Genomic DNA, 26911 nt, shown 5'->3' with positions numbered 1-26911 from the left:
ACCGTTTGCTTCCCCCCCCCATGTTATGTACCCCCTAGCGTAGTATCCTTACCCCATGCTCTTTCTGCCATGCCTGTACCCTCCCTCTACTCCCTCCATGTTGTGCCCTGGAAGGTGAATGCCATGAACTAACACATTGTAACGGATTGCTCCTCTGCTGGCGGTGGGGAATGGTCCCGCCTCTGGTTCTGCGCCGTTATCCCTCACCACTCCGCGTATGGTGCGCCGCAGTAACTGGCGCTAACTACCACGCTTGGCCACAGACACTGATTGCTTGGTTGTCATGGTAGCATTGGTGTTTGGGTCTCATTCATGTGTCTGTACTGCCAATGTCCCTGTGTCCTGCACTGTGATTGGTTGCTGCTGTCGCCATAGCGGTCCTTTGCTTTCTGGAATCTTCCACGGTTGGCAGAAAGGAGCGATGCGAGTTGTGTCTTCGTATCATGGCTGCCGCTTGCGAGTAACATAAGGTCCTTGACACCAGCTGGTATGTGTTCTTTATTATTGTCACACATCCGTTATATGATGCTGCCGGCACACACCGGCCCTGCCCTCATCATCACCACCCAAGTCAGGAGCCCAGCACTGTGCTGGCGGCCATATTGTGCCTCCCGGCAATTCTTAGCCGCCAGTCTTTGGCTTTGTGTTGTAGGGATCATGTGTGAGAGGCTATCTCGCTGCCGGAAGGATCTGTCTGCCGCCATCCACCGAGCGCTAGAGGAGCCGCCCACGACCACGCTCCTGCTACATTCTCCATCCTCTCCCATCGCGTGTGTGGATGATACATGGGGGCATGATACGGTCAGGTACGTGAGCAAAAAGCTCTGCCATTAACTAGTGCTGAAATCACTGCAGCCCTCCGCCATGACAAATCATCTCCAAGAGAGAGCCTAAGGTACAACAAGCCTGCGCCGTCCGGTCACATGACCACCATTCTGTCTACTGAGTGACAGCGTCCTATCCCACTGGCCTGTGCTCACGTCCCTCAATCCCACCTGGAGCTTCGCTCATGACACGTCCTCCATTCCCACCTGGACCTACAGTCCCACCCAGAGCTGCACTCGCATCCCTCACTCCCACCCGGAGCTGTGCTCACGACATATCTTCCATTCCTACCCGGAGCTGCGTTCACAATGACTTCTTATTCACCAGTCATCTCCAGAGCTGTGGTCACTATTCTGCCCTTACATTGTCCCACCTGGAGCTACTCATCTTGTGTCCTCCAGACACACCTGTAACTGCCCTTGCTTTGTCCTGCTGTCCTACCTGGAGCTGTGATTGCTGTGTCCTTCTTTACTACTCAGAGCTGCACTTGCGGCGGCCTCCTGTCCTGCCCGGAGCTGCACTTGCGGCGGCCTCCTGTCCTGCCCGGAGCTGCACTTGCGGCGGCCTCCTGTCCTGCCCGGAGCTGCACTTGCGGCGGCCTCCTGTCCTGCCCGGAGCTGCACTTGCGGCGGCCTCCTGTCCTGCCCGGAGCTGCACTTGCGGTGGCGCCCTGCCCGGAGCTGCACTTGCGGCGGCCTCCTGTCGCGCCCGGAGCTGCACTTGCGGCGGCCTCCTGTCGCGCCCGGAGCTGCACTTGCGGCGGCCTCCTGTCGCGCCCGGAGCTGCACTTGCGGCGGCTTCCTGTCGCGCCCGGAGCTGCACTTGCGGCGGCCTCCTGTCGCGCCCGGAGCTGCACTTGCGGCGGCTTCCTGTCGCGCCCAGAGCTGCACTTGCGGCGGCCTCCTGTCGCGCCCGGAGCTGCACTTGCGGCGGCCTCCTGTCTCGCCCGGAGCTGCACTTGCGGCGGCCTCCTGTCGCGCCCGGAGCTGCACTTGCGGCGGCTTCCTGTCGCGCCCGGAGCTGCACTTGCGGCGGCCTCCTGTCGCGCCCGGAGCTGCACTTGCGGCGGCTTCCTGTCGCGCCCGGAGCTGCACTTGCGGCGGCCTCCTGTCGCGCCCGGAGCTGCACTTGCGGCGGCCTCCTGTCGCGCCCGGAGCTGCACTTGCGGCGGCCTCCTGTCGCGCCCGGAGCTGCACTTGCGGCGGCTTCCTGTCGCGCCCAGAGCTGCACTTGCGGCGGCCTCCTGTCGCGCCCGGAGCTGCACTTGCGGCGGCCTCCTGTCTCGCCCGGAGCTGCACTTGCGGCGGCCTCCTGTCGCGCCCGGAGCTGCACTTGCGGCGGCTTCCTGTCGCGCCCGGAGCTGCACTTGCGGCGGCCTCCTGTCGCGCCCGGAGCTGCACTTGCGGCGGCCTCCTGTCGCGCCCGGAGCTGCACTTGCGGCGGCCTCCTGTCGCGCCCGGAGCTGCACTTGCGGCGGCCTCCTGTCGCGCCCGGAGCTGCACTTGCGGCGGCCTCCTGTCGCGCCCGGAGCTGCACTTGCGTTCACCATGTCTTCCAAACCTACCTGTATCTGCATCCTCTAGACCAGTGTTTCTCAACTACAGTCCTCAAGACACACCAACAGTGCAGGTTTTCAGGTTTTCCTCATCGGGTTTTCCTTAATGTTTCACAGGTGATGGAATTATTCCCTGCCTAACATTGAGGAAAATCTGAAAACATGATCTGTTGGTGGGTCTTGAGGACTGGAGTTGAGACACACTGCTCTAGACCCACTTGTCATCTCCTTAAGTCTTATCCACCAGTCACCTCCCAGAGCTGCAATCACTATTCTGCCATGACAAGTGTTAACAGAAATAGATCTCCCAGGATGCAGTGCAGCCATGCACTCACTCTACACACGGCTGCAGTACGTGGACTTTCCATCTTCCTGTGACTTTTGCGTCTGCTTTATTTTAGCTTTCTGCCGTTTCCCGTCTCCTCTGCACATGCCATCTAGTGCATGTTCCAGTGTTTAAACCGCCATAGTGCGCTTCTACATCAGCTGTCCGCAAAATGATATACAAACATTTTTAAAAAATCGGTCCCACGTAAGGTGAGAAGATAGGGCAACAACCAAGATCACCTGAAAATTTCCAATCACTAAAATATCCAATCACTGCACCAAACACACGACCGTAAATGACATAAGAGCGCGCAGCATTTAGAGTCCCCAGAAGAGAGCGCGTCACCCTGACATCAGCTTCATCGGGGTAATCGCACAGATCCATTTCTGACAATGTGAAATACAAATTATCACTTCTCCACGAGACCAGAGACCTCACAGATTACTAAAAGGCAGAATCCTGTGCTAATTTTTAGGCTGCTGTGTACAGTGTTTTTACAGCCAAAAACATTTACTACGCTGTTGTGGAGCGAAACAACCTCTCACCAGATATTGCCTGCGCCAGAAGATTCACTAACATCACATCAATCCAAAATTAGTACATAAATTAATCATATATTACGCGTACCAGAGTGAGGAGGCGCGCAGTGTCTGAGGGTTAGGTTAACTGTCCCAGGGTAAGGAACTGCAGCGCAGGTGTGGCGTACAACTATAAGTAGCCGCAGCGTACCAGAGTAAGGCACTGCAGGTGCACAGCATCCCAGTGATAGGAACCGCAGCGCAGGTATGGCGTACCAGGGTAGGGAGCTGCAGCACAGGCGCAGCGTACCAGGGTAGGGGACAGCTGTGTAAGCATAGCGTCCCAGGGTAATCGCAGCGCAGTGTACCAGAGTGAGGTGCAACAGCGCAGACGCAGTGTACCAGAGTGAGGTGCAACAGCGCAGACGCAGTGTACCAGAGTGAGGTGCAACAGCGCAGATGCAATGTACCAGAGGGAGGGAGCCGAAGCGCAGGCGCAATGTACCAGAGGGAGGGAGCCGAAGCGCAGGCGCAATGTACCAGAGGGAGGGAGCCGCAGCGCAGGCGCAATGTACCAGAGGGAGGAAGCCGCAGCGCAGGCGCAATGTTCCAGAGGGAGGGAGCCGCAGCGCAGGCGCAATGTACCAGAGGGAGGGAGCCGCAGCGCAGGCGCAATGTACCAGAGGGAGGGAGCCGCAGCGCAGGCGCAATATACCAGAGGGAGGGAGCCGCAGCGCAGGCGCAATGTTCCAGAGGGAGAGAGCCACAGTGCAGGCGCAGATGTACCAGAGGGAGGAGCCACAGCGCAGGCGCAATGTACCAGAGGGAGGAGCCACAGCGCAGGCGCAATGTACCAGAGGGAGGGAGCCACAGCGAAGGTATGGCGTACCAGGGTAGGGAGCTGCAGCACAGGCGCAGCGTACCAGGGTAAGGGACAGCTGTGTAAGCATAGCGTCCCAGGGTAATCGCAGCGCAGTGTACCAGAGTGAGGTGCAACAGCGCAGACGCAGTGTACCAGAGTGAGGTGCAACAGCGCAGATGCAATGTACCAGAGGGAGGGAGCCGAAGCGCAGGCGCAATGTACCAGAGGGAGGGAGCCGCAGCGCAGGCGCAATGTACCAGAGGGAGGGAGCCGCAGCGCAGGCGCAATGTACCAGAGGGAGGGAGCCGCAGCGCAGGCGCAATGTACCAGAGGGAGGGAGCCGCAGCGCAGGCGCAATGTACCAAAGGGAGGGAGCCGCAGCGCAGGCGCAATGTACCAGAGGGAGGGAGCCGCAGCGCAGGCGTAATGTTCCAGAGGGAGGAGCCGCAGCGCAGGCGCAATGTTCCAGAGGGAGGGAGCCACAGCGCAGGCGCAGATGTACCAGAGGGAGGAGCCACAGCGCAGGCGCAATGTACCAGAGGGAGGAGCCACAGCGCAGGCGCAATGTACCAGAGGGAGGAGCCACAGAGCAGGCGCAATGTACCAGAGGGAGGAGCCACAGCGCAGGCGCAATGTACCAGAGGGAGGAGCCACAGAGCAGGCGCAATGTACCAGAGAGAGGAGCCACAGCGCAGGCGCAATGTACCACAGGGAGGGAGCCACAGCGCAGGCGGAATGTTCCAGAGGGAGGGAGCCACAGCGCAGGCGCAATGTACCAGAGGGAGGGAGCCACAGCGCAGGCGCAGATGTACCAGAGGGAGGAGCCACAGCGCAGGCGCAATGTACCACAGGGAGGGAGCCACAGCGCAGGCGGAATGTTCCAGAGGGAGGGAGCCACAGCGCAGGCGCAATGTACCAGAGGGAGGAGCCACAGCGCAGGCGCAATGTACCAGAGGGAGGGAGCCACAGCGCAGGCGGAATGTTCCAGAGGGAGGGAGCCACAGCGCAGGCGCAATGTACCAGAGGGAGGAGCCACAGCGCAGACGCAATGTTCCAGAGGGAGGGAGCCACAGCGCAGGCGCAGATGTACTAGAGGGAGGAGACACAGCGCAGGCGCAATGTACCAAAGGGAGGAGCCACAGCGCAGGCGCAATGTACCAGAGGGAGGGAGCCGCAGCGCAGGCGGAATGTTCCAGAGGGAGGGAGCCGCAGCGCAGGCGCAATGTACCAGAGGGAGGGAGCCGCAGCGCAGGCGCAATGTACCAGAGGGAGGGAGCCGCAGCGCAGGCGCAATGTACCAGAGGGAGGCAGCCGCAGCGCAGGCGGAATGTTCCAGAGGGAGGGAGCCACAGCGCAGGCGCCGATGTACCAGAGGGAGGAGCCACAGCGCAGGCGCAATGTACCAGAGGGAGGAGCCACAGCGCAGGCGCAATGTACCAGAGGGAGGGAGCCACAGCGCAGGCGCAATGTTCCAGAGGGAGGGAGCCGCAGCGCAGGCGCAATGTACCAGAGGGAGGGAGCCGCAGCGCAGGCGCAATGTACCAGAGGGAGGGAGCCGCAGCGCAGGCGCAATATACCAGAGGGAGGGAGCCGCAGCGCAGGCGCAATGTTCCAGAGGGAGGGAGCCACAGCGCAGGCGCAGATGTACCAGAGGGAGGAGCCACAGCGCAGGCGCAATGTACCAGAGGGAGGAGCGACAGCGCAGGCGCAATGTACCAGAGGGAGGGAGCCACAGCGCAGGTATGGCGTACCAGGGTAGGGAGCTGCAGCAAAGGCGCAGCGTACCAGGGTAAGGGACAGCTGTGTAAGCATAGCGTCCCAGGGTAATCGCAGCGCAGTGTACCAGAGTGAGGTGCAACAGCGCAGACGCAGTGTACCAGAGTGAGGTGCAACAGCGCAGATGCAATGTACCAGAGGGAGGGAGCCGAAGCGCAGGCGCAATGTACCAGAGGGAGGGAGCCGCAGCGCAGGCGCAATGTACCAGAGGGAGGGAGCCGCAGCACAGGCGCAATGTACCAGAGGGAGGGAGCCGCAGCGCAGGCGCAATGTACCAGAGGGAGGGAGCCGCAGCGCAGGCGCAATGTACCAGAGGGAGGGAGCCGCAGCGCAGGCGTAATGTTCCAGAGGGAGGAGCCACAGCGCAGGCGCAATGTACCAGAGGGAGGGAGCCACAGCGCAGGCGCAATGTACCAGAGGGAGGAGCCACAGAGCAGGCGCAATGTACCAGAGGGAGGGAGCCACAGCGCAGGCGCAGATGTACCAGAGGGAGGAGCCACAGCGCAGGCGCAATGTACCACAGGGAGGGAGCCACAGCGCAGGCGGAATGTTCCAGAGGGAGGGAGCCACAGCGCAGGCGCAATGTACCAGAGGGAGGAGCCACAGCGCAGGCGCAATGTACCAGAGGGAGGGAGCCACAGCGCAGGCGGAATGTTCCAGAGGGAGGGAGCCACAGCGCAGGCGCAATGTACCAGAGGGAGGAGCCACAGCGCAGACGCAATGTTCCAGAGGGAGGGAGCCACAGCGCAGGCGCAGATGTACTAGAGGGAGGAGACACAGCGCAGGCGCAATGTACCAAAGGGAGGAGCCACAGCGCAGGCGCAATGTACCAGAGGGAGGGAGCCGCAGCGCAGGCGGAATGTTCCAGAGGGAGGGAGCTGCAGCGCAGGCGCAATGTACCAGAGGGAGGGAGCCGCAGCGCAATGTACCAGAGGGAGGGAGCCGCAGCGCAGGCGCAATGTACCAGAGGGAGGGAGCCGCAGCGCAGGCGCAATGTACCAGAGGGAGGCAGCCGCAGCGCAGGCGGAATGTTCCAGAGGGAGGGAGCCACAGCGCAGGCGCCGATGTACCAGAGGGAGGAGCCACAGCGCAGGCGCAATGTACCAGAGGGAGGAGCCACAGCGCAGGCGCAATGTACCAGAGGGAGGGAGCCACAGCGCAGGCGCAATGTACCAGAGGGAGGGAGCCGCAGCGCAGGCGGAATGTTCCAGAGGGAGGGAGCCGCAGCGCAGGCGCAATGTACCAGAGGGAGGGAGCCGCAGCGCAGGCGCAATGTACCAGAGGGAGGGAGCCGCAGCGCAGGCGCAATGTACCAGAGGGAGGGAGCCGCAGCGCAGGCGCAATGTACCAGAGGGAGGCAGCCGCAGCGCAGGCGGAATGTTCCAGAGGGAGGAAGCCACAGCGCAGGCGCCGATGTACCAGAGGGAGGAGCCACAGCGCAGGCGCAATGTACCAGAGGGAGGAGCCACAGCGCAGGTGCAATGTACCAGAGGGAGGGAGCCACAGCGCAGGCGCAATGTACCAGAGGGAGGGAGCCACAGCGCAGGCGGAATGTTCCAGAGGGAGGGAGCCGCAGCGCAGGCGCAATGTACCAGAGGGAGGGAGCCGCAGCGCAGGCGCAATGTTCCAGAGGGAGGGAGCCGCAGCGCAGGCGCAATGTACCAGAGGGAGGCAACCGCAGCGCAGGCGGAATGTTCCAGAGGGAGGGAGCCACAGCGCAGGCGCCGATGTACCAGAGGGAGGAGCCACAGCGCAGGCGCAATGTACCAGAGGGAGGAGCCACAGCGCAGGCGCAATGTACCAGAGGGAGGGAGCCACAGCGCAGGCGCAATGTACCAGAGGGAGGGAGCCACAGCGCAGGCGGAATGTTCCAGAGGGAGGGAGCCACAGCGCAGGCGCAATGTTCCAGAGGGAGGGAGCCATAGCGCAGGCGCAATGTACCAGAGGGAAGAGCCACAGCGCAGGCTCAAACTACGACAATCAGAAGCCACAGAGTGAGGAGCCGCAACACAGGCGCTTTGTACCACTGATATATCACCGTGCAAGCACAGTGTTCCAGAGTGGGGAGTCCCAGTGCACTGTAGTGTACAGGGAAGAGCCCCATTGCTGCAAAACAATAATAAATACCAAAATAGTGAAGCCTAGTGCAGTTCTGCAAACCAGTGCTAATGAACAGTAGTGTATGCACACTTTATTAATGAACTGCAGTGCAGGTGCAGTATACCGGAATAATGGGCCCCAGTGAAGCAAGTGCAGTTTAGTAGATAGTGAGCCTCCGCGCATGCGCCGTTTACTAGTGATGGAAGAGCACATGAAGAATTAGGTCCACTGCTTTACAAAATATTTTTAATGGTTTTCTCCAATCCTCTCACAGCATGCACTGACACACATTGAGCAAGAGAAGCTGCAGCTGCACCCCCCTCCTCCCCAGACTTCTATAGAGCAAGATTTCTTACCTGAAGTGCAGCTGCAGCGGGTTCTTCTACCCTGTGCTCTCCTTTCCTGATGCTGCTGAGTAGTTGTCTAATATTACTCTTCTGGATAAAAAATATTCAGACCTGGGCAAGGACTAGAACCATTAGGGGGCCCCAGAGTAAAAATTGGAGGCTGCACACTAGACTGCAGCCCCCACATATTGTGCACATCTTGTAGCTCACCCCTTTCTTCCTTCCATGCAGTGCGGCTTTTCTTCCAACTCTACACGACTGTGAGAACCTAAGTCCACCTGACCTCACTCAGGACCTGCTGGATATCATTGGTGAGCACACAGCGTATGCGGCCCCCTCACATAGCATGTAGAGAGGAGTGAATCCATTGACCTTCGCATTTTCCAGCTTCATTTATAGACCCTGACAAGACCTGGAGTACACTGAGTGAGGGCTGACAAGGGGCATTCACACCACTGTAGTGTGCTGTAATCAGGCACCGCTTTATGCTGCTCGTACAGATGCTCCAACGGGTGTTGCAAATCAGGGAGGGTTCAATCACCACTATCACTGCAAATCCTGGAGGCCGTTTTTTACCACATAAGTACGGTGGAAGTGCCCACATATGTTCCTGGTAATGGGCACAATCCCATTCAAGGGGTATGCTTGCTTAAAATGTTGCATGCTCAGATTGAGGACATGTGTTACTGTGCCTACAAGCATGGCAGCCCCCGATGTGTGTGGCTTTGGAGCTAAATCTTTTAGTTGAGGAAGCACATTCCAGTGCAGCGGGATACCAGTCTACCCAATTACTGTTGAGGACGGGTGAGATGTCTACTGAGGAGGATGTGCATCAGTGACGCCTGTTGGGGAGGTGTTACTACCACGTTTTGCGAAAAATAAGACCCTGTCTTATAAAAAAAAAAATTTTGTCCAGAAAAAAAGCACTAGAACTTATTTTTGGGTAGAATTTATTTTTGGAGAAACACGGTTAAGGTAAGTTTATCCCCCCCTCACCAAAAAGTAGACCCTCCCCTTCCCAGGAGAATCATACTTACTGTACCAGACCCTGGACGTCCGCATCGCTCCCAGGTCCTCCTGTTATCTTTGGCGGGCGCTTCTAGCAGGTATGCTCCACATCGGTCGTCCCATGATTCTGGCCGACACGCTCACATACATCAGATCACACGCACACACACACTCATACATCAGATCACACACACAACATCCGGTGATACAGATTGCTTCTAACTGGCAGAGGATCCTGGGACATAGTGCAGTGCAGCATGAGGACCTGTGGTGGAACACAAGGTTTACTCGACGGTGGAACGCATTGATGCGTTCCACCGCAGGTCCTCTATGCCTTGCACAGCACTGCATTCAGGATTCCCTGCTGGCCAGAAGCAATCAGTATCACCGGATGTGGTGAGTGTGTGTGCAATCTGATGTGTGTGTGTGTGATCTGATTGTGTGCGTGATCTGATGTCTGTGTGGGTGTGCGTTCCACTGCAAGTCCTCCAGATTGGCATCTGGTGAGTATAATTGCGGGGGTCTTCTGTTTTCTTTCTCTCTGTTGGGGGTGTCCGCTTTCTATAATGAAATGTCCTGCTGTAACTTCGTTATTGAACTGTGACTAAGGCTTATATTCGAGGTAGGGCTTATATTTAAGCCTTACACTGAAAATTCCTGCTAGGGCTTATTTTTTTGGAAAAACAGGGTAGTAAACACCTGGCCCCCTTGCATTTATGCATTGCCACCATTATAAAGCCATAAAAGATTGATAGACTCTCTAGCATAATTGCTGCTGTCCACAGTGGCGTGCACCTTCAGCACAATGTAAATTTCACGCACCAGCCCATGGTTTTTGCCATGCAAGATTAAAGCAGCGAGGACTTTTATCAAGAAATAATGGTGGCTACTCGTCTTGCATTGAAGACCATTGCACACACCATCATTTCATAGAAAGCAGTAAAATCGGTGCAGTGACTGGTGAACATATGATGATGATGTTGTTTTCACACAGATGATTGGTCCCATTCCAAGGCACAATATCCTATAGAAAAATGGAGGAAGAGGAGGGAAAGCAGGGGCTAATGTTGGTGATGATGGCAATGACTAAGCACTACTTCAGAATGTAGACGAGCAGAAGTATTCACAAGAATGAGGGCAGTTTGCTTTTTCCTCAAGGCTAGGTGGTGTCACTTCAAGGTGCTGATGGAGCCATAGTGCGTAACAAACGTTCAAGACTGTCATTACCAACTTAGCACATCTTCCATCTCTACCACTCCCCCTCATCTAATCTATCACCTGGAAGTTGTTGTGAGCTGTGAGTCAGAGGACTAAGGGGCAGAACAGATGTAGATGTAATTAGCAACATAAAAAGTCTGAAATGTTAAATATTAAACTGTTGCAGCAGCAGAGGTGGACTCTCCAGAAAACGTACTCAACTGACAGTGTCGCTATCAGAGATAACATAGTAATGGGGGCTGGTGGTGGTGGTGGTGCTGCGGCTCCCCATCCCCTTATTGTCAGATGCCATGGTAGACATTTTAATACTCTTGCTACCCCGGCCAGTGACACTTTCTTTTACTTTACAATTTGTACTACACAATGAAAATAGTGACAAAAGGTTAATGAAACACAATACTACCCAAAAACGACGGAACAAGAAATGCTCATGACATGTCCCAAAAGCCAGCAGGAGCAACAGTGTTGGTGTGCAAAAAACAAGAGTAGTTTGTGTCTGTACAATTTGTGAGGCCATCAGAATTTTTTTGAAGCAATGTTGGTGACTTGCCACATAAATGAAAAATGTAAAAAATGGCGTTCGTGAAATGCAGCTGCACTACGACCACTGCCGGCTATAAACAGAATTTCATCAGTAGTTTCTTCAGTCTTTTATGGCTTTTTCTCCCTACCTCTGTTGATAAGCTATGAGCTGTGCCATCCTATTACTATCTAGTTTCAACCCAAAACGGCCGCTGCATTCCTTACCTCTGTTTTTATACAGACTACTGTATGATGGGCTGTATTATACCAGGTGAAAAAGTGATGTCCGCAAGGCATTATGGGTAAGAACATCGGGTCATGTCATGTGATTTTTCTCAGGTCAATACAATCTCGTGCAGCGAGTACAATGGTGGCAGCTTTTTTAGACGTTTTCAAATTGTTTAAATTCACCAAATTCCAAAAAATGTGATAGAAGTTCAATTTGATTCACTCTTCTTTACAAGTATGGATTACCAAGCAGGTTACTCCCCATCTCCGTCTAGGGAGAGAGCATGTCACAGCCCGATGTCACCTCGGCGAAATCTGGGATCAGAAGTTCATAGCGCATTGTGAATCGCAAATCCACTTTAGTGCCCGCTCCCCATTTAAACCGAATTGGAGCGTATTTAATTCCATTCAGTACTGAAGGAGTTTAAGGTGCATTTCTATCCTGCAGTGATGTAACAGGTAGTTGTAACCTCAGCCGCAGACATTCCCTTCTGCTACAAATATCAGCTCCTCACTCCTGGCTATAGCTCATTCCTATGCTGACCATGTTGAAGGATATAATAATAATATTTATTAATTTATACAGTGTGTCCACCCATATCCTGTCCACCGCCATTAACTTGAGAACGGCAGCAGCCATAGAAGTGGTGTCTAGGTATAGTAAAGTAGCCATGCGCTACGCAATGAAACCACCTATAGCGCCACCTGGTGGAAAACAACGGAGTTAGCATTTTTATCTCAAAAACGTAACGAGATAGAGAAAAAAAGTGAATTACAAAGTTGTAGGGCATCATCAATTCAATACGAATCGACACCTTGCATACAGAAATGCTATGATTAGAACGTGTAAAACTCACTGTCGCTGCGGACGTGAAGCGATACCTCATGGAGACCTTCCTACAAGTCATTGGGTATGGTGGCTGCATGGAGTGGCCTCCGCTCACCTGACCTGACCCCATTAGACTTCTTTCTGTGAGGTCACATCAAACAGCAGGTGTATGCGACCCCTCCACCAACATTGCAGGAGCTACGACGACGTATCACAGATGCTTGTGCAAACGTGTCACCTACCATATTGCACAACGTGCAGCAAGATACAGTATGCTGTCCAGAGTCCAGATGTGCATTGCAGCTGACGGTGGCCACTTTGAGCATCAAAGTTAAATGAGCGCCATATGCGTGACCAGCATTCAATGTTTTGAGGGGTTCATGGGTTTCATATCATAGCATTTCTGTATGCAAGGTGTCAATTCGTATTGAATTGATGATACCCTACAATTTTTTAATTCACTTTTTTTTCTCTATTTCGTTATGTTTTCAAGATAAAAATGCTAACTCCGTTGTTTTCCACCAGGTGGCGCTATAGGTGGTTTCATTGCGTAGTGCATGGCTACTTTACTATACCTAGATACCACTTCTATGCCTATAGCTGCCGCCATTCTCAAGTTAATGGCGGTGGACAGGATATGGGTGGACACACTGTATAGCACTATTGATGCCACAGCGCTTTACATACTTTGGCAATGCTGTTCCCATTGGGGCTCACAATCTAGAGTCCCTATCTGTATGTCTTTGGAGTGTGGGAGGAAGCCTAAGAACCCGGAGGAAACCCACGCAAACACCAAGAGAACATAGAAAGTCCTTGCAGATGTTGTCCTTGGTGGGATTTGAACCCATGACCCCAGCGCTGCAAGACTGCAGTGCTAACCACTGAGCCACTGTGCTGCCCTCTCATTGCTGCATAGCTGTGGTGTCATTACTAATGCAGTTAAGAAGTTTCCTCCAGAAAAAAAACAAGGAGAGTTTTTTGTTGTCTTACCTTACTCGTGTTGAATTGTTGCAGTAGCAAAACGTGTCTTGCTGCCCTTCACTAGTCAGGGTGAGTTCAGGGCCAGGAAGGGCCTAGGCACGTGATCGGAACATGATGTGGAGGTAAGGACCTGTCTAGGGTGTTAAGTGCAGGGGTCAGGGCGAGTGTAAGGAGGTGACCCCGCTCCCCTCTCCCTAGCACCAGGGCCCACCGTAGTATTGTTTCCCTGGCGTTCCCTTTGTGTAGTGTTGTCCGCTGGGGGTACTCCCCTGCCCGGCATAACATTACCTTGGTGTTCTTGGTGTGTTGCGCCATTCGATGGGAGTCCCCTTGTTCCTGGTGTAACAGAGAAAGTATCCCTCCCTCATTCAATGGTTCAGTCATACTTCCCAACGGTAGGACTAACAAGACATGGAACTGCACATTAACATTCTTATATTTTTTTGTTATGGTGTGACATGTAGATGGCACCAGCTCCACAGTAATGGCAGAAATTGCACAGAGCTTCAACTGGAGCACCAACATCCTGAATCTGTCACTTGGTGAAACTACACTGTCAGAAGATGGCATCACTGAGCTGAATGACCTCACTGAGCCTGCACCATGTGACATCACCAAGCCTGATGACCTCACTGAGCCTGCACCATGTGACATCAAGCCTGATGACCTCACTGAGCCTGCACCATGTGACACCACCACGCCTGATGACCTCACTGAGCCTGCACCATGTGACATCGCTAAGCCTGATGACATCATGAAGGCTACACCATGTGACATCACAGACCCTAATGACCTCACTAAGCCTGCACCATGTGGCATGTCTGATCACATCATTGAACCAACAAATGACAATCAGATAATTGAAATGGTACTGGATCTGGAGGATGAATACGGAGTTTTGGGAAGAGCCAATGTCTCTTGACTGGTTGGCTTCACTGATGTCACACATTTCTGTTATTAGTTCAGTTTAGGTTTGTGTTCTACATTCCCATATTAAAGTTGTATTTTCCCACCTCTTGGGGGAAGATTCCTCATCCAGTGATTATAGGCTCAGTTATAGTCCCCCATAGCCTCAGTGGAGGGGTGATATAAACCAGTCACTACTTCAAGGGCAGGATTAGCGCTCTACCCTCATGAAGTCAGGGTTATTGCCCCCATAGTCCCATCCTGAGTGGCGCAGGCCCAGCGCTCAGTGTAAAGGGTGCTTTACCGGCTGCGACATCGCTAGCATCGGCTAGCGATAGAGTGCGATAGTACTTGCCCCCGTCGTACGTACGATATCGTGTGATCGCTGCCGTAGCAAACATTATCACTACGGCAGCGTCACACGCACATACCTGCTCTGCGACGGTCGCTGTAACCAGCGAATCGCCTCCTTTCTAAGAGGGCGGTTCGTTCAGCATCGTCACTGAACCGCCGCCCAATAGAAAAGGAGGGGAGGAGATGAGCGGCCGGAACATCCCACCCACCTCCTTCCTTCCTCCTTTTCCGGTGGAGGCAGGTAAGGAGATGTTCGTCGCTCCTGCGGTGTCACATACAGTGATGTGTACTGCCACAGGAACGACGAACAACATTGTACCTGTCGCTGCAGCGATATTAAAGGAAATGAGCAACGATTTTTCACGTTTTTGTGCTCATTGATAGTCGCTCATTTGTGTTACACGCTGCGATGTCAGTAACGGCGCCGGATGTGCGTCACTAACGACGTGACCCCGACGATATATCATTACTGATATCACAGCGTGTAAAGCCCCCTTAAGGCCTGTTTCAGACGTCCATGTTTAATCAGGTACAAATCACACACATGATTATAGTCAAACGTGTGACATCTGTGTTTGCATACATGTGACACGTACCGAAGTAAACATGTGTCTGAGATAAAAAGATGTTCTATATTCACCTGTATACAGCGGTTTTCTTCGGCTCTGCTGCCTCCCGCACCTGACCATCGCGCATTATATTCATTGATTATTCACCGCACTCAGGACCTGGAAGCCAGAGCATTGCTAGGGACAGGTGAACATTCACAAAGCAGTGTGTGCGTGCGCGCGCGCGCAGTGACTTCCAGGAGGTCATTGGAGTTCCCAATGAACTTAAATGACATCCTGATGACACCCCCAGTACAGAGGGTGTCACCACGGTGACTTCACAGGTTCATTGGGAACTGATGAATCCCTGATACGGTCATCGTGATGCTCCGGCTTCCAGGTCCTCAGAGCAGTGAATATTCAATGAGTATAATGAGCAGCGGTTAGGAGCAGGAGGCAGCAGAGCATCCCTGGGTAGAGGTAAATATAGAAAATCTTTTTATTTAAAAAGACCCGTATTTTCTCCGGTCAGTGTGACACCTGTGCTACTGGCGAAAAAACAGACAGGTCTCTGCATGCGAGTGCGGTGTCATGAGAGGTCACATGGTCGTGTGAGTACCAGTATAGAACATGGGTAGATGTTAAAAAACAGATGTCACATGTACCTAAAACACGGACGTCTGAAACCAGCCTAAAGGGGCAGTGAGCAGGGGCTGTACACTTCATATACAGTTGGGGTAATGCTGGCTCCGCAGCTGCTGGATGCTGTTCCAGGAAAGAGAAAAGCTGTCAGCAGCTGAAGGGATCATGGGATCATGGCAGCAATCACTACGGCCCTCCAACACTCCTCCTGGCAGCTCACTCAATTATTCATGACCTAGCAGAGGGTGAAGTTGCCTCTTTTAAATTAGTGCACAGTCATGGTGGCCAGCGATGGATGGCGAGTCACTGGGAAATTCCCTACCTAAATTGTAAGGAAATGCAGAGCAGCTCTGCACTTAACCCTTTCATATCTAGAGACTCAGAATGGTCAGCTGCGGTCTTATCAGACTCCTCTGCGCCTGTCAGCAAGCACTGGTAGCCCTCATGTCTGCTGAAGATAAGGAGCATGAGGCCCATATCCATATATACAGTGTCATTGACTCTCAGGCCCCACTGATCAACTACATGCAAATATTACATTCACAAATTTACCTATGCCCCTATATTATAATATACTGGCTAGTTTGTAATATGAATGAGGAGATGCTTCCTTTGTCTCTACATTGTGAAACGAGTATATTCTGCCAACTACTGATTATGTTATGCGCTACTGAAAAGGGGCCCACCGGGGAATTCTCCAGCTCTCCTGTGGGCCAGTCCAAGCCTGTATATACACGCACAACCACAACAATGTACAGCCACCTGAGGAAAGAAGGTTGTGTTGACAAAACAAGGTCACAGTGCCCAGTGGAAAACTGCACCCCTCCTCATGGCAGCAGGAATATGAGAGTTAACCCCATAAAAGCTAGCAGAACTGTGAATACAGCTCTGGAGATAACTAGGGTTACACATCAGGTTGCCTTTGATCGCAGCTGGGGCCCATCTGCAAAATAACAGCTCCTATAATAAAGGGTCCCTCCACCACAAGAGGCGCCGCACCAGAGTCACTCATCATAATGGATCAAGTGTTAAGAATTCTCTTTATTGAGGCACATTTCTCCGCCCGCACCCTCCGCAGTTGTCTGCCCCCCTCCACCGGCCATCTCAAGGTCCATCAGCTCCAACTCTGTAGGGATTTTGAGAAGAAGCGTCATACATGACAGTCCGATGACGACGGCAGCAACCACTGAAGAATCAGAACGAAAGAAAGCGCAGGATCAGCGACAGACGTCACCGGAGGACACCTACATCTTGTCCAGATGAACGTCCTTCAGCAGCTTCTCAATGTCATCGTGGATATTGGTGGTCTCATAGCGGCGGCCATATCTCTTATACGGGACCCCATCCGCTCCGATCAAGAACTTCTCGAAGTTCCAGGAGACGTCATTTCTGCGCACCGGCGACCAGATGATGCTGCGGGGGTCGCCCATGAGAGACACAGGGTCATCACTGGGGTACGGCAGCTGCGTCTTCAGGAAGGTGAAGAGCGGGAGCTCCTTCTCTCCGTTCACATCGCACTTCTCAAACAGAGCGAAATTCGGCTCAAAGCCCCCACCCGGGCGCACGTGCCGCAGAGAGCTCAGGATCTCCTGGTTACTGGTGTTCTCCTGCGGATCAGACGGGAGACGCACAAATGTAAGTCCAGATCCTGGGAGGCAACAGGTTATAATATCCAATCCCCCATACTGTACACAGCCCACCTGCATATATACCCCCTCCCCCCATACTGTAAACAGCCCCCCGTGCATATATACCCCCTCACTGTAAACTGCCCCCCCGTGCATATATACCCCCATACTGTAAACTGCCCCCGTGCATATATACCCCCTCACTGTAAACTGCCCCCCGTGCATATATACCCCCTCCCCCCATACTGTAAACTGCCCCCCCCCGTGCATATATACCCCCTCCCCCCATGCATATAAACCCCCTGCCCCATACTGTACACTGCCCCCCTGTATATAAACCCCCTACCCCATACTGGGGACATACTAAAAAGGATGAAAAGGAATAAATAAAAAGAATGAAGATAACTTATTAGGTGTATATTATGTAGATGTATAAAAGGTTTCTTTGGCAAGTTAGACATGGAATGAACATTATATATGAGCATTATAGGTGTGGAATGATCATGAAATATCTGTAGATAATAGGAGAATGAATGCATATGGAATATAACCAGGTCTAAAAAATATAAATATATATATATATTTATATTTTTTAGACCTGGTTATATGCCATATGCATTCATTCTCCTATTATCTACAGATATTTCATGATCATTCCACACCTATAATGCTCATATATAATGTTCATTCCATGTCTAACTTGCCAAAGAAACCTTTTATACATCTACATAATATACACCTAATAAGTTATCTTCATTCTTTTTATTTATTCCTTTTCATCACTTTTTAGTATGTCCCCCCATACTGTACATTATCCATCTGTATACAAACTCCCTCCCCCATACTGTACACTGCCCCCGGCATATAAACTCCCTCCCCCACACTGTACATCCCCCTGTATATAAACCCCCCCATACTGTACACTACACAAGTGTATAACCATTCCCCCACACTGTATATTATATGTATTAGTCCCCTGTCCCCCCATACTGTACATTACACCATATATTACCCTTCCCCCACACTATATTAGTCCCCTGCCCCATACACTATATATTACCCCTCCCTCATACTGTACAATACACTATATATTACCCCTCCCCCATACTGTACATTACAGCCTATAATACAAAGCCCTCGGCCATGTGTGCAGGTGGAGCAGCCCTCGTTGTCTTCTCACCTGATGTCCAAACTGATTGCAGGGAAAGCCCAGGACCTGCAAACCCCGGGCGCCATACTCTGACTGCAGCCCGTTCATCTGCGTGTAGTCCCGGACGGTCGTCCCTCAGAGAGACGCCACATTCTCGATGAGAAGCACTTGACCCCGGTACCGGGAAAGAGCCACCTGCTCCCCGGACAAAAGCCGCGCCGAGAACTCATACACAGTGCGAAGTGCCATGGCGGAGTGTTGTGCAACAACGCGCGAGAGCCGCTATTTATACAGAGACAAAAGGACACACCCACTATCGAAGACAGTCCAACCACATCACTGCGGCGTTAATGGGGTGGAGTTATACACAACCATCAGCCAATGACAAACTATTCATGCAAAATAGGGAGGAGTCTAACACACCCACTGCCAGACTTTTTGGTCAGCGGCGCGCCTCAAAGTGAGGAGTCAGACTCGGGGGTCATAGTACGATGTTCTCCACAGCGCCTCACAGTGAGGGCCCAGGGGCTACAGTACAATGTCCTCAGGAGTCAGCGCCTCACAGTGAGGGCCCGGGGGCCACAGTACAATGTCCTCAGGAGTCAGCGCCTCACAGTGAGGGCCCGGGGGCCACAGTACAATGTCCTCAGCAGTCAGCACCTCACAGTGAGGGCCCAGGGCTACATACAATGTCCTCAGGAGTCAGCGCCTCATACTGAGGGCCCAGGGGCCACAGTACAATGTCCTCAGCAGTCAGCACCTCACAGTGAGGGCCCGGGGGGCCACAGTACAATGTCCTCAGCAGTCAGCACCTCACAGTGAGGGCCCGGGGGCCACAGTACAATGTCCTCAGCAGTCAGCACCTTACAGTGAGGGCCCGGGGCTACAGTACAATGTTCTCAGGAGTCAGCGCCTCACAGTGAGGATCCGGGGGCCACAGTACAATATCCTCAGGAGTCAGCGCCTCACAGTGAGGGTCCGGGGACCACAGTACAATATCCTCAGGAGTCAGCGCCTCACAGTGAGGGTCCGGGGACCACAGTACAATGTCCTCAGGAGTCAGCGCCTCACAGTGAGGGTCCGGGGGCCACAGTACAATATCCTCAGGAGTCAGCGCCTCACAGTGAGGGCCCAGGGGCTACAGTACAATGTCCTCAGGAGTCAGCGCCTCACAGTGAGGGCCCGGGGGCCACAGTACAATGTCCTCAGGAGTCAGCGCCTCACAGTGAGGGCCCGGGGGCCACAGTACAATGTCCTCAGGAGTCAGCACCTCACAGTGAGGGCCCAGGGGCTACAGTACAATGTCCTCAGGAGTCAGCGCCTCACAGTGAGGGCCCGGGGGCCACAGTACAATGTCCTCAGGAGTCAGCACCTCACAGTGAGGGCCCGGGGGCCACAGTACAATGTCCTCAGGAGTCAGCACCTCACAGTGAGGGCCCGGGGGCCACAGTACAATGTCCTCAGGAGTCAGCACCTCACAGTGAGGGCCCAGGGGCTACAGTACAATGTCCTCAGGAGTCAGCGCCTCACAGTGAGGGCCCGGGGGCCACAGTACAATGTCCTCAGGAGTCAGCGCCTCACAGTGAGGGCCCGGGGGCCACAGTACAATGTCCTCAGGAGTCAGCGCCTCACAGTGAGGGCCCGGGGGCCACAGTACAATGTCCTCAGCAGTCAGCACCTCACAGTGAGGGCCCAGGGCTACATACAATGTCCTCAGGAGTCAGCGCCTCATACTGAGGGCCCAGGGGCCACAGTACAATGTCCTCAGCAGTCAGCACCTCACAGTGAGGGCCCGGGGGGCCACAGTACAATGTCCTCAGCAGTCAGCACCTCACAGTGAGGGCCCGGGGGCCACAGTACAATGTCCTCAGCAGTCAGCACCTCACAGTGAGGGCCCGGGGGCCACAGTACAATGTTCTCAGGAGTCAGCGCCTCACAGTGAGGATCCGGGGGCCACAGTACAATATCCTCAGGAGTCAGCGCCTCACAGTGAGGGTCCGGGGACCACAGTACAATGTCCTCAGGAGTCAGCGCCTCACAGTGAGGGTCCGGGGGCCACAGTACAATATCCTCAGGAGTCAGCGCCTCACAGTGAGGGTCCGGGGACCACAGTACAATGTCCTCAGGAGTCAGCGCCTCACAGTGAGGGTCCGGGGGCCACAGTACAATATCCTCAGGAGTCAGCGCCTCACAGTGAGGGTCCGGGGACCACAGTACAATGTCCTCAGGAGTCAGCGCCTCACAGTGAGGGTCCGGGGGCCACAGTACAATATCCTCAGGAGTCAGCGCCTCACAGTGAGGGTCCGGGGGCCACAGTACAATGTCCTCAGGAGTCAGCGCCTCACAGTGAGGGTCCGGGGGTCACAGTACAATGTCCTCAGGAGTCAGCGCCTCACACTGAGGGCCCGGGGCTACAGTACAATGTCCTCAGGAGTCAGCGCCTCACACTGCGGGCCCGCGGCTACAGTACAATGTCCTCAGGAGTCAGCGCCTCACGCTGAGGGCCCGGGGGCCACAGTACAATGTCCTCAGGAGTCAGCGCCTCACACTGAGGGTCCGGGGATCACAGTACAATGTCCTCAGGAGGCAGCACCTCACAGTGAGGGCCCGGGGGCCACAGTACAATGTCCTCAGGAGTCAGCGCCTCACAGTGAGGGCCCGGGGGGTCACAGTACAATGTCCTCAGGAGTCAGCACCTCACAGTGAGGGCCCGGAGGCCACAGTACAATGTCCTCAGGAGTCAGCGCCTCACACTGAGGGCCCGGGGGCTACAGTACAATGTTCTCAGGAGTCAGCGCCTCACAATGAGGGCCCAGGGGCCACAGTACAATGTCCTCAGGAGTCAGTGCCTCACAGTGAGGGCCCGGGGCCACAGTACAATGTCCTCAGGAGTCAGTGCCTCACAGTGAGGGCCCGGGGGCCACAGTACAATGTCCTCAGGAGTCAGCACCTCACAGTGAGGGCCCGGGGGCCACAGTACAATGTTCTCAGGAGTTAGCGCCTCACACTGAGGGCTCAGGGCTACAGTACAATGTCCTCAGGAGAGTCAGCGCCTCACAATGAGGGCCCGGGGCTACAGTACAATGTCCTCAGGAGTCAGTGCCTCACAGTGAGGGCCCGGGGGCCACAGTACAATGTCCTCAGGAGTCAGCACCTCACAGTGAGGGCCCGGGGGCTACAGTACAATGTTCTCAGGAGTTAGCGCTTCACACTGAGGGCTCAGGGCTACAGTACAATGTCCTCAGGAGAGTCAGCGCCTCACAATGAGGGCCCGGGGCTACAGTACAATGTCCTTTGGCGTCTGCGTCTCACAGTGAGAGCCCGGGGTCCACAGTGCAATGTTCTCAGGAGTTAGCGCCTCACAGTGAGGGCCCGGGGCTACAGTACAATGTCCTTTGGCGTTTGCGTCTCACATTGAGGGCCCGGGGGTCACAGTACAATGTCCTCAGGAGTCAGCACCTCACAGTGAGGGCCCGGGGGCCACAGTACAATGTCCTCAGGAGTCAGCGCCTCACACTGAGGGCCCGGGGGCTACAGTACAATGTTCTCAGGAGTCAGCGCCTCACAATGAGGGCCCGGGGCCACAGTACAATGTCCTCAGGAGTCAGCACCTCACAGTGAGGGCCCGGGGGCCACAGTACAATGTTCTCAGGAGTTAGCGCCTCACACTGAGGGCTCAGGGCTACAGTACAATGTCCTCAGGAGAGTCAGCGCCTCACAATGAGGGCCCGGGGCTACAGTACAATGTCCTCAGGAGTCAGTGCCTCACAGTGAGGGCCCGGGGGCCACAGTACAATGTCCTCAGGAGTCAGCACCTCACAGTGAGGGCCCGGGGGCTACAGTACAATGTTCTCAGGAGTTAGCGCTTCACACTGAGGGCTCAGGGCTACAGTACAATGTCCTCAGGAGAGTCAGCGCCTCACAATGAGGGCCCGGGGCTACAGTACAATGTCCTTTGGCGTCTGCGTCTCACAGTGAGAGCCCGGGGTCCACAGTGCAATGTTCTCAGGAGTTAGCGCCTCACAGTGAGGGCCCGGGGCTACAGTACAATGTCCTTTGGCGTTTGCGTCTCACATTGAGGGCCCGGGGGTCACAGTACAATGTCCTCAGGAGTCAGCACCTCACAGTGAGAGCCCGGGGGCCACAGTACAATGTTCTCAGGAGTCAGCGCCTCACAGTGAGGGCCCGGGGGCCACAGTACAATGTCCTCAGGAGTCAGCACCTCACAGTGAGGGCCCAGGGGCCACAGTACAATGTCCTCAGGAGTCAGCACCTCACAGTGAGGGCCCGGGGGCCACAGTACAATGTTCTCAGGAGTTAGCGCCTCACACTGAGGGCTCAGGGCTACAGTACAATGTCCTCAGGAGAGTCAGTGCCTCACAATGAGGGCCCGGGGCTACAGTACAATGTCCGCAGGAGTCAGTGCCTCACAGTGAGGGCCTGTGGGCCACAGTACAATGTCCTCAGGAGTCAGCACCTCACAGTGAGGGCCCGGGGGCTACAGTACAATGTTCTCAGGAGTTAGCGCTTCACACTGAGGGCTCAGGGCTACAGTACAATGTCCTCAGGAGAGTCAGCGCCTCACAATGAGGGCCCGGGGCTACAGTACAATGTCCTTTGGCGTCTGTGTCTCACAGTGAGAGCCCGGGGGTCCACAGTGCAATGTTCTCAGGAGTTAGCGCCTCACAGTGAGGGCCCGGGGCTACAGTACAATGTCCTTTGGCGTTTGCGTCTCACATTGAGGGCCCGGGGGTCACAGTACAATGTCCTCAGGAGTCAGCATCTCACAGTGAGAGCCCGGGGGCCACAGTACAATGTTCTCAGGAGTCAGCACCTCACAGTGAGGGCCCAGGGGCCACAGTACAATGTCCTCAGGAGTCAGCACCTCACAGTGAGGGCCCGGGGGCCACAGTACAATGTTCTCAGGAGTTAGCGCCTCACAGTGAGGGCCCGGGGCTACAGTACACTGTCCTCAGGAGTCAGCACCTCACAGTGAGGGCCCAGGGGCCACAGTACAATGTCCTCAGGAGTTAGCGCCTCACAGTGAGGGCCCGGGGCTACAGTACACTGTCCTCAGGAGTCAGCACCTCACAGTGAGGGCCCGGGGGCCACAGTACAATGTCCTCAGGAGAGTCAGCGCCTCACAATGAGGGCCCGGGGCTACAGTACAATGTCCTTTGGCGTCTGCGTCTCACAGTGAGAGCCCGGGGGTCCACAGTGCAATGTTCTCAGGAGTTAGCGCCTCACAGTGAGGGCCCGGGGCTACAGTACAATGTCCTTTGGCGTTTGCGTCTCACATTGAGGGCCTGGGGGTCACAGTACAATGTCCTCAGGAGTCAGCACCTCACAGTGAGAGCCCGGGGGCCACAGTACAATGTTCTCAGGAGTCAGCGCCTCACAGTGAGGGCCCGGGGGCCACAGTACAATGTCCTCAGGAGTCAGCACCTCACAGTGAGGGCCCAGGGGCCACAGTACAATGTCCTCAGGAGTCAGCGCCTCACAGTGAGGGTCCGGGGGCCACGGTACAATGTTTTCCTCAGTTGTATTTGTGGGCAGTGAATTAATACCACCAGACCTGCGATAATAGTGGGGGGAGCGGAGTCTGTATGAGGCATGGTCACTGCAGTATTCTAGGCCGCTCCCAGGATGCAGGTCTCCAGGGGTTAATGTCCTGTGTTTACACAGGAAGCCATAAAGTCTGTTCTCTGGAAGTCCATGGTAGCTGGAGGGGAGGCTCTGGGAGGATGACTAATACAAGGAAACACGAGGCTCAGAGGGCGAAAGCTAAAAGCAACCAAGATGGCAGACAGCAAAATGTGCAGATGTTTCCTCCAGCATGTGAGCGGAGGAAGCCTGGTCTGTGGGACAAGATGCGGTCTCATATTTCGGGGAATATTAAGAGTTGTCACCCTTTTCTCTTGGGTGTTTTCGGGTTGTTCGGCCCTTCTCTATACTTTTTTTTACTGCTTTTACCGTGCAGGAAATATAGGGTCAGGGTATTATTGTTGACATAGGATGCTGCCATGTTTTTGGATGTTTGCATTTTTCATGATGAAATATTTGTTACGGGGTTTCTCCAATCAATTTGAGACAATTGGTTAATTAAATCGCTCTTTTTGCTCCTCTGCCAGGTGCGAACATGGTAGATCTGGGAGCAGCAGACCTTTGGGTGACAGACCTGGGGGCATCAGATGAGGGTGGCAGACCTGGGTCAGCAGAACTGTGGGCATCAGACCTCAGGGTGGCAGATCTGGGCATATTTGACTTGTGGGCAGCAGACCTGAGGGTGGCGGACCTGGGCATACTGGACCTGTGGGCGGCGGACCTGGGCGTACCGGACCTGTGGGCAGCAGACCTGGGCGTACCGGACCCGTGGGCAGCAGACCTGGGCGTACCGGACCCGTGGGCAGCAGACCTGGGCGTACCGGACCTGTGGGCAGCAGACCTGGGCGTACCGGACCTGTGGGCAGCAGACCTGGGCGTACTGAACCTATGGGCAGCAGACCTGGGCATATTGGACCTGTGGGCAGCAGACCTGAGGGTGGCGGACCTGGGCGTACTGGACCTATGGGCAGCAGACCTGAGGGTGGCAGACTTCGAGGCATCAGACTTGAGGGTGGCAGACCTTTGGGCAGCAGACCTGGGGCACAGTTGTGTGCTCCACTGCATCATCTATTAGTGTGATATTTGCCCCCCGCGGACATCATCATTACTGGACAATTCTGTACCATCGTTCTGAAAAGAATCTTTAAGGCAGTTGGAGGATTTTGGTATATTGATGGCCACAACAGTCAGTGGTAAAAATGAGGCAATAAAAGTTGCCACATGTTCTGCCCTCTCCCGATATGGAAGTTAGCTCATCTGACCATAGTTTTGTGACTAGGGAGACCCTTTGTGGTCTCTGGACCCTTGGTCATGGCTCACCTAAAAGGTCCTCAGCGATTACTCCGTATGCTCACCAACTCATTCCCATTAAGAGGCGGCTTGTTAGTAGAGCGTGCTTCTGATACGCCATTTTCAGAGAATATCCGCAGAGGAATGGCTCCAGACTTAAAGCCTTTAGATCCTTCTGGATTCAGGGCAGTGCCTCCTCTATAACTGGCACAAGCTCCTGGAAGACGTCCTGGGCACATGCTGTTCTGAAGATGGGTCACTATTCGTAGAGTGGATTTGACATTGATGGCTCCTAATACTAAAGATCAGGATGATCGAGCCTGTTGCACCAACACAGGTAACAAGTGCTGCCCAGGTCAGATCTACTCTTAACGCCACACGCTCTTCCCTTCAAAATGTGAATAGTTTCTTTCAGGCTACATACATCTTTGCAGATCATAGCTCACACAGGACCAGTCTCATCTCAAGTTGTGACAAAAAGTAGAATTTTTTTGTAAGGTGTAGCCCTCACACTACCCTACCTCAAACTCCCGTGAGCAGAGAACCAACCCAGTGCAAGCAGACATCTCCACAAGGTCTCAGACCTAAGAGAAAGACTCTTGATCATTGATGAAGGCTGGGCAGCGACATTGTCGGTATGGCACCTCTGGATCTGCTGGAAACATTCTAAAGGCCCAGTTGCACGCAACGATGTATCTAACGATATATCGCCGGGGTCACCGATTCCGTGACGCACATCTGGCATAGTTAGCAACGTCGTTGCGTGTGACACCAACGAGCGACCGTTAACGATGGAAAATACTCACCAAATCATCCATATTAATAAGTCGTTCCTTTTTTTTAAAAAAAAAAAAAAATCATTGATTGTTGAGGACGCAGGTTGTTTGTCGCTCCTGCGGCAGCACATATCGCTACGTGTGACACCTCGGGAACGACAAACTACAGCTTACCTGCAGCAAAGAGGAAGGAAGGTGGTGGGCAGGATGTTACGTCCCGCTCATCTCCGCTTCTATTGGGCGGCCGCTTAGTGACGTCGCACGAGCCGCCCCCCTTAGAAACCAGGCGGTTTGCCGGCCACAGCGATGTCGATAGGCAGCTAAGTCTGTGTGACGGCTCCTAACGATAGTGCGCAGCAATTTGCCCGTGACGCACAAACGACGGGGGCGGGTACACTCGCTAGCGATATTGCTGCATGTAAAGCCCCCTTTAGTTTCATGTGACAGTAGACAGAAGGGCGACCCTCATCATCCATGTATGTACAGCTAGCCGCTGTGGTGCAGGCTGCTCTCTGGCTGCCGTTCACCAGGGCAGCCCAGCTCCACGCTGACACAAGTCTGTGCCCTTTACAGTCCTCGATGTCACAACAGATAAATATCTCACATCCAATGCTGCAGATTCTTTTTATTGTCAAGATCATTATTTAAGAAAAAAAAAAAAAACACACATGCCCATAGATTACAGAGAAATAACCCAACTATACAAACATGAGCCATGCCGGAGACTAGAGTGCGAAAGAGCAACAGATGTGACAACAGATGACAACTAACATCCTAACACTCCTCCATTACATCGCTCAGGTCAGGACTTGCTGCTGGGACCTTCCGCAGTAACTGTAGGGGAGTGGGTAGTGCCACCACATAAACCAGATTCCCCCTGGTGACCCCATGGATGGGACCCTCTGCCCTGGATGGT

At 54.3% G+C, this 26911-nt stretch overlaps 2 protein-coding genes across 2 annotated transcripts; one reads left to right on the top strand and one right to left on the bottom strand.

Moving 5' to 3' along the window:
- The first annotated feature begins 406 nt into the window (after positions 1–406).
- LOC142249208 (uncharacterized) lies at positions 407–14101 on the top strand. The gene is made up of 4 exons (XM_075320816.1): positions 407–487; positions 653–806; positions 8543–8622; positions 13562–14101. The coding sequence occupies exons 2-4, from the start codon at positions 658–660 to the stop codon at positions 14017–14019; spliced, it is 687 nt and encodes a 228-aa protein (XP_075176931.1). The 5' UTR covers positions 407–487; positions 653–657; the 3' UTR covers positions 14020–14101.
- A 2467-nt stretch (positions 14102–16568) lies between these two features.
- Positions 16569–18578, bottom strand: GPX1 (glutathione peroxidase 1). The gene is made up of 2 exons (XM_075320815.1): positions 18356–18578; positions 16569–17154 (listed from the first exon to the last, which is right to left on the bottom strand). Exons 1-2 carry the CDS (start codon positions 18572–18574, stop codon positions 16792–16794), a joined length of 582 nt encoding a protein of 193 aa, XP_075176930.1. The 5' UTR covers positions 18575–18578; the 3' UTR covers positions 16569–16791.
- Positions 18579–26911: the final 8333 nt, after the last annotated feature.

Source organism: Anomaloglossus baeobatrachus, chromosome 8 (assembly GCF_048569485.1).
Source record: "Anomaloglossus baeobatrachus isolate aAnoBae1 chromosome 8, aAnoBae1.hap1, whole genome shotgun sequence".
NCBI classification, from domain to species: Eukaryota; Metazoa; Chordata; class Amphibia; order Anura; family Aromobatidae; genus Anomaloglossus; species Anomaloglossus baeobatrachus.
This window is presented reverse-complemented; position numbering and strand designations above follow the sequence as displayed.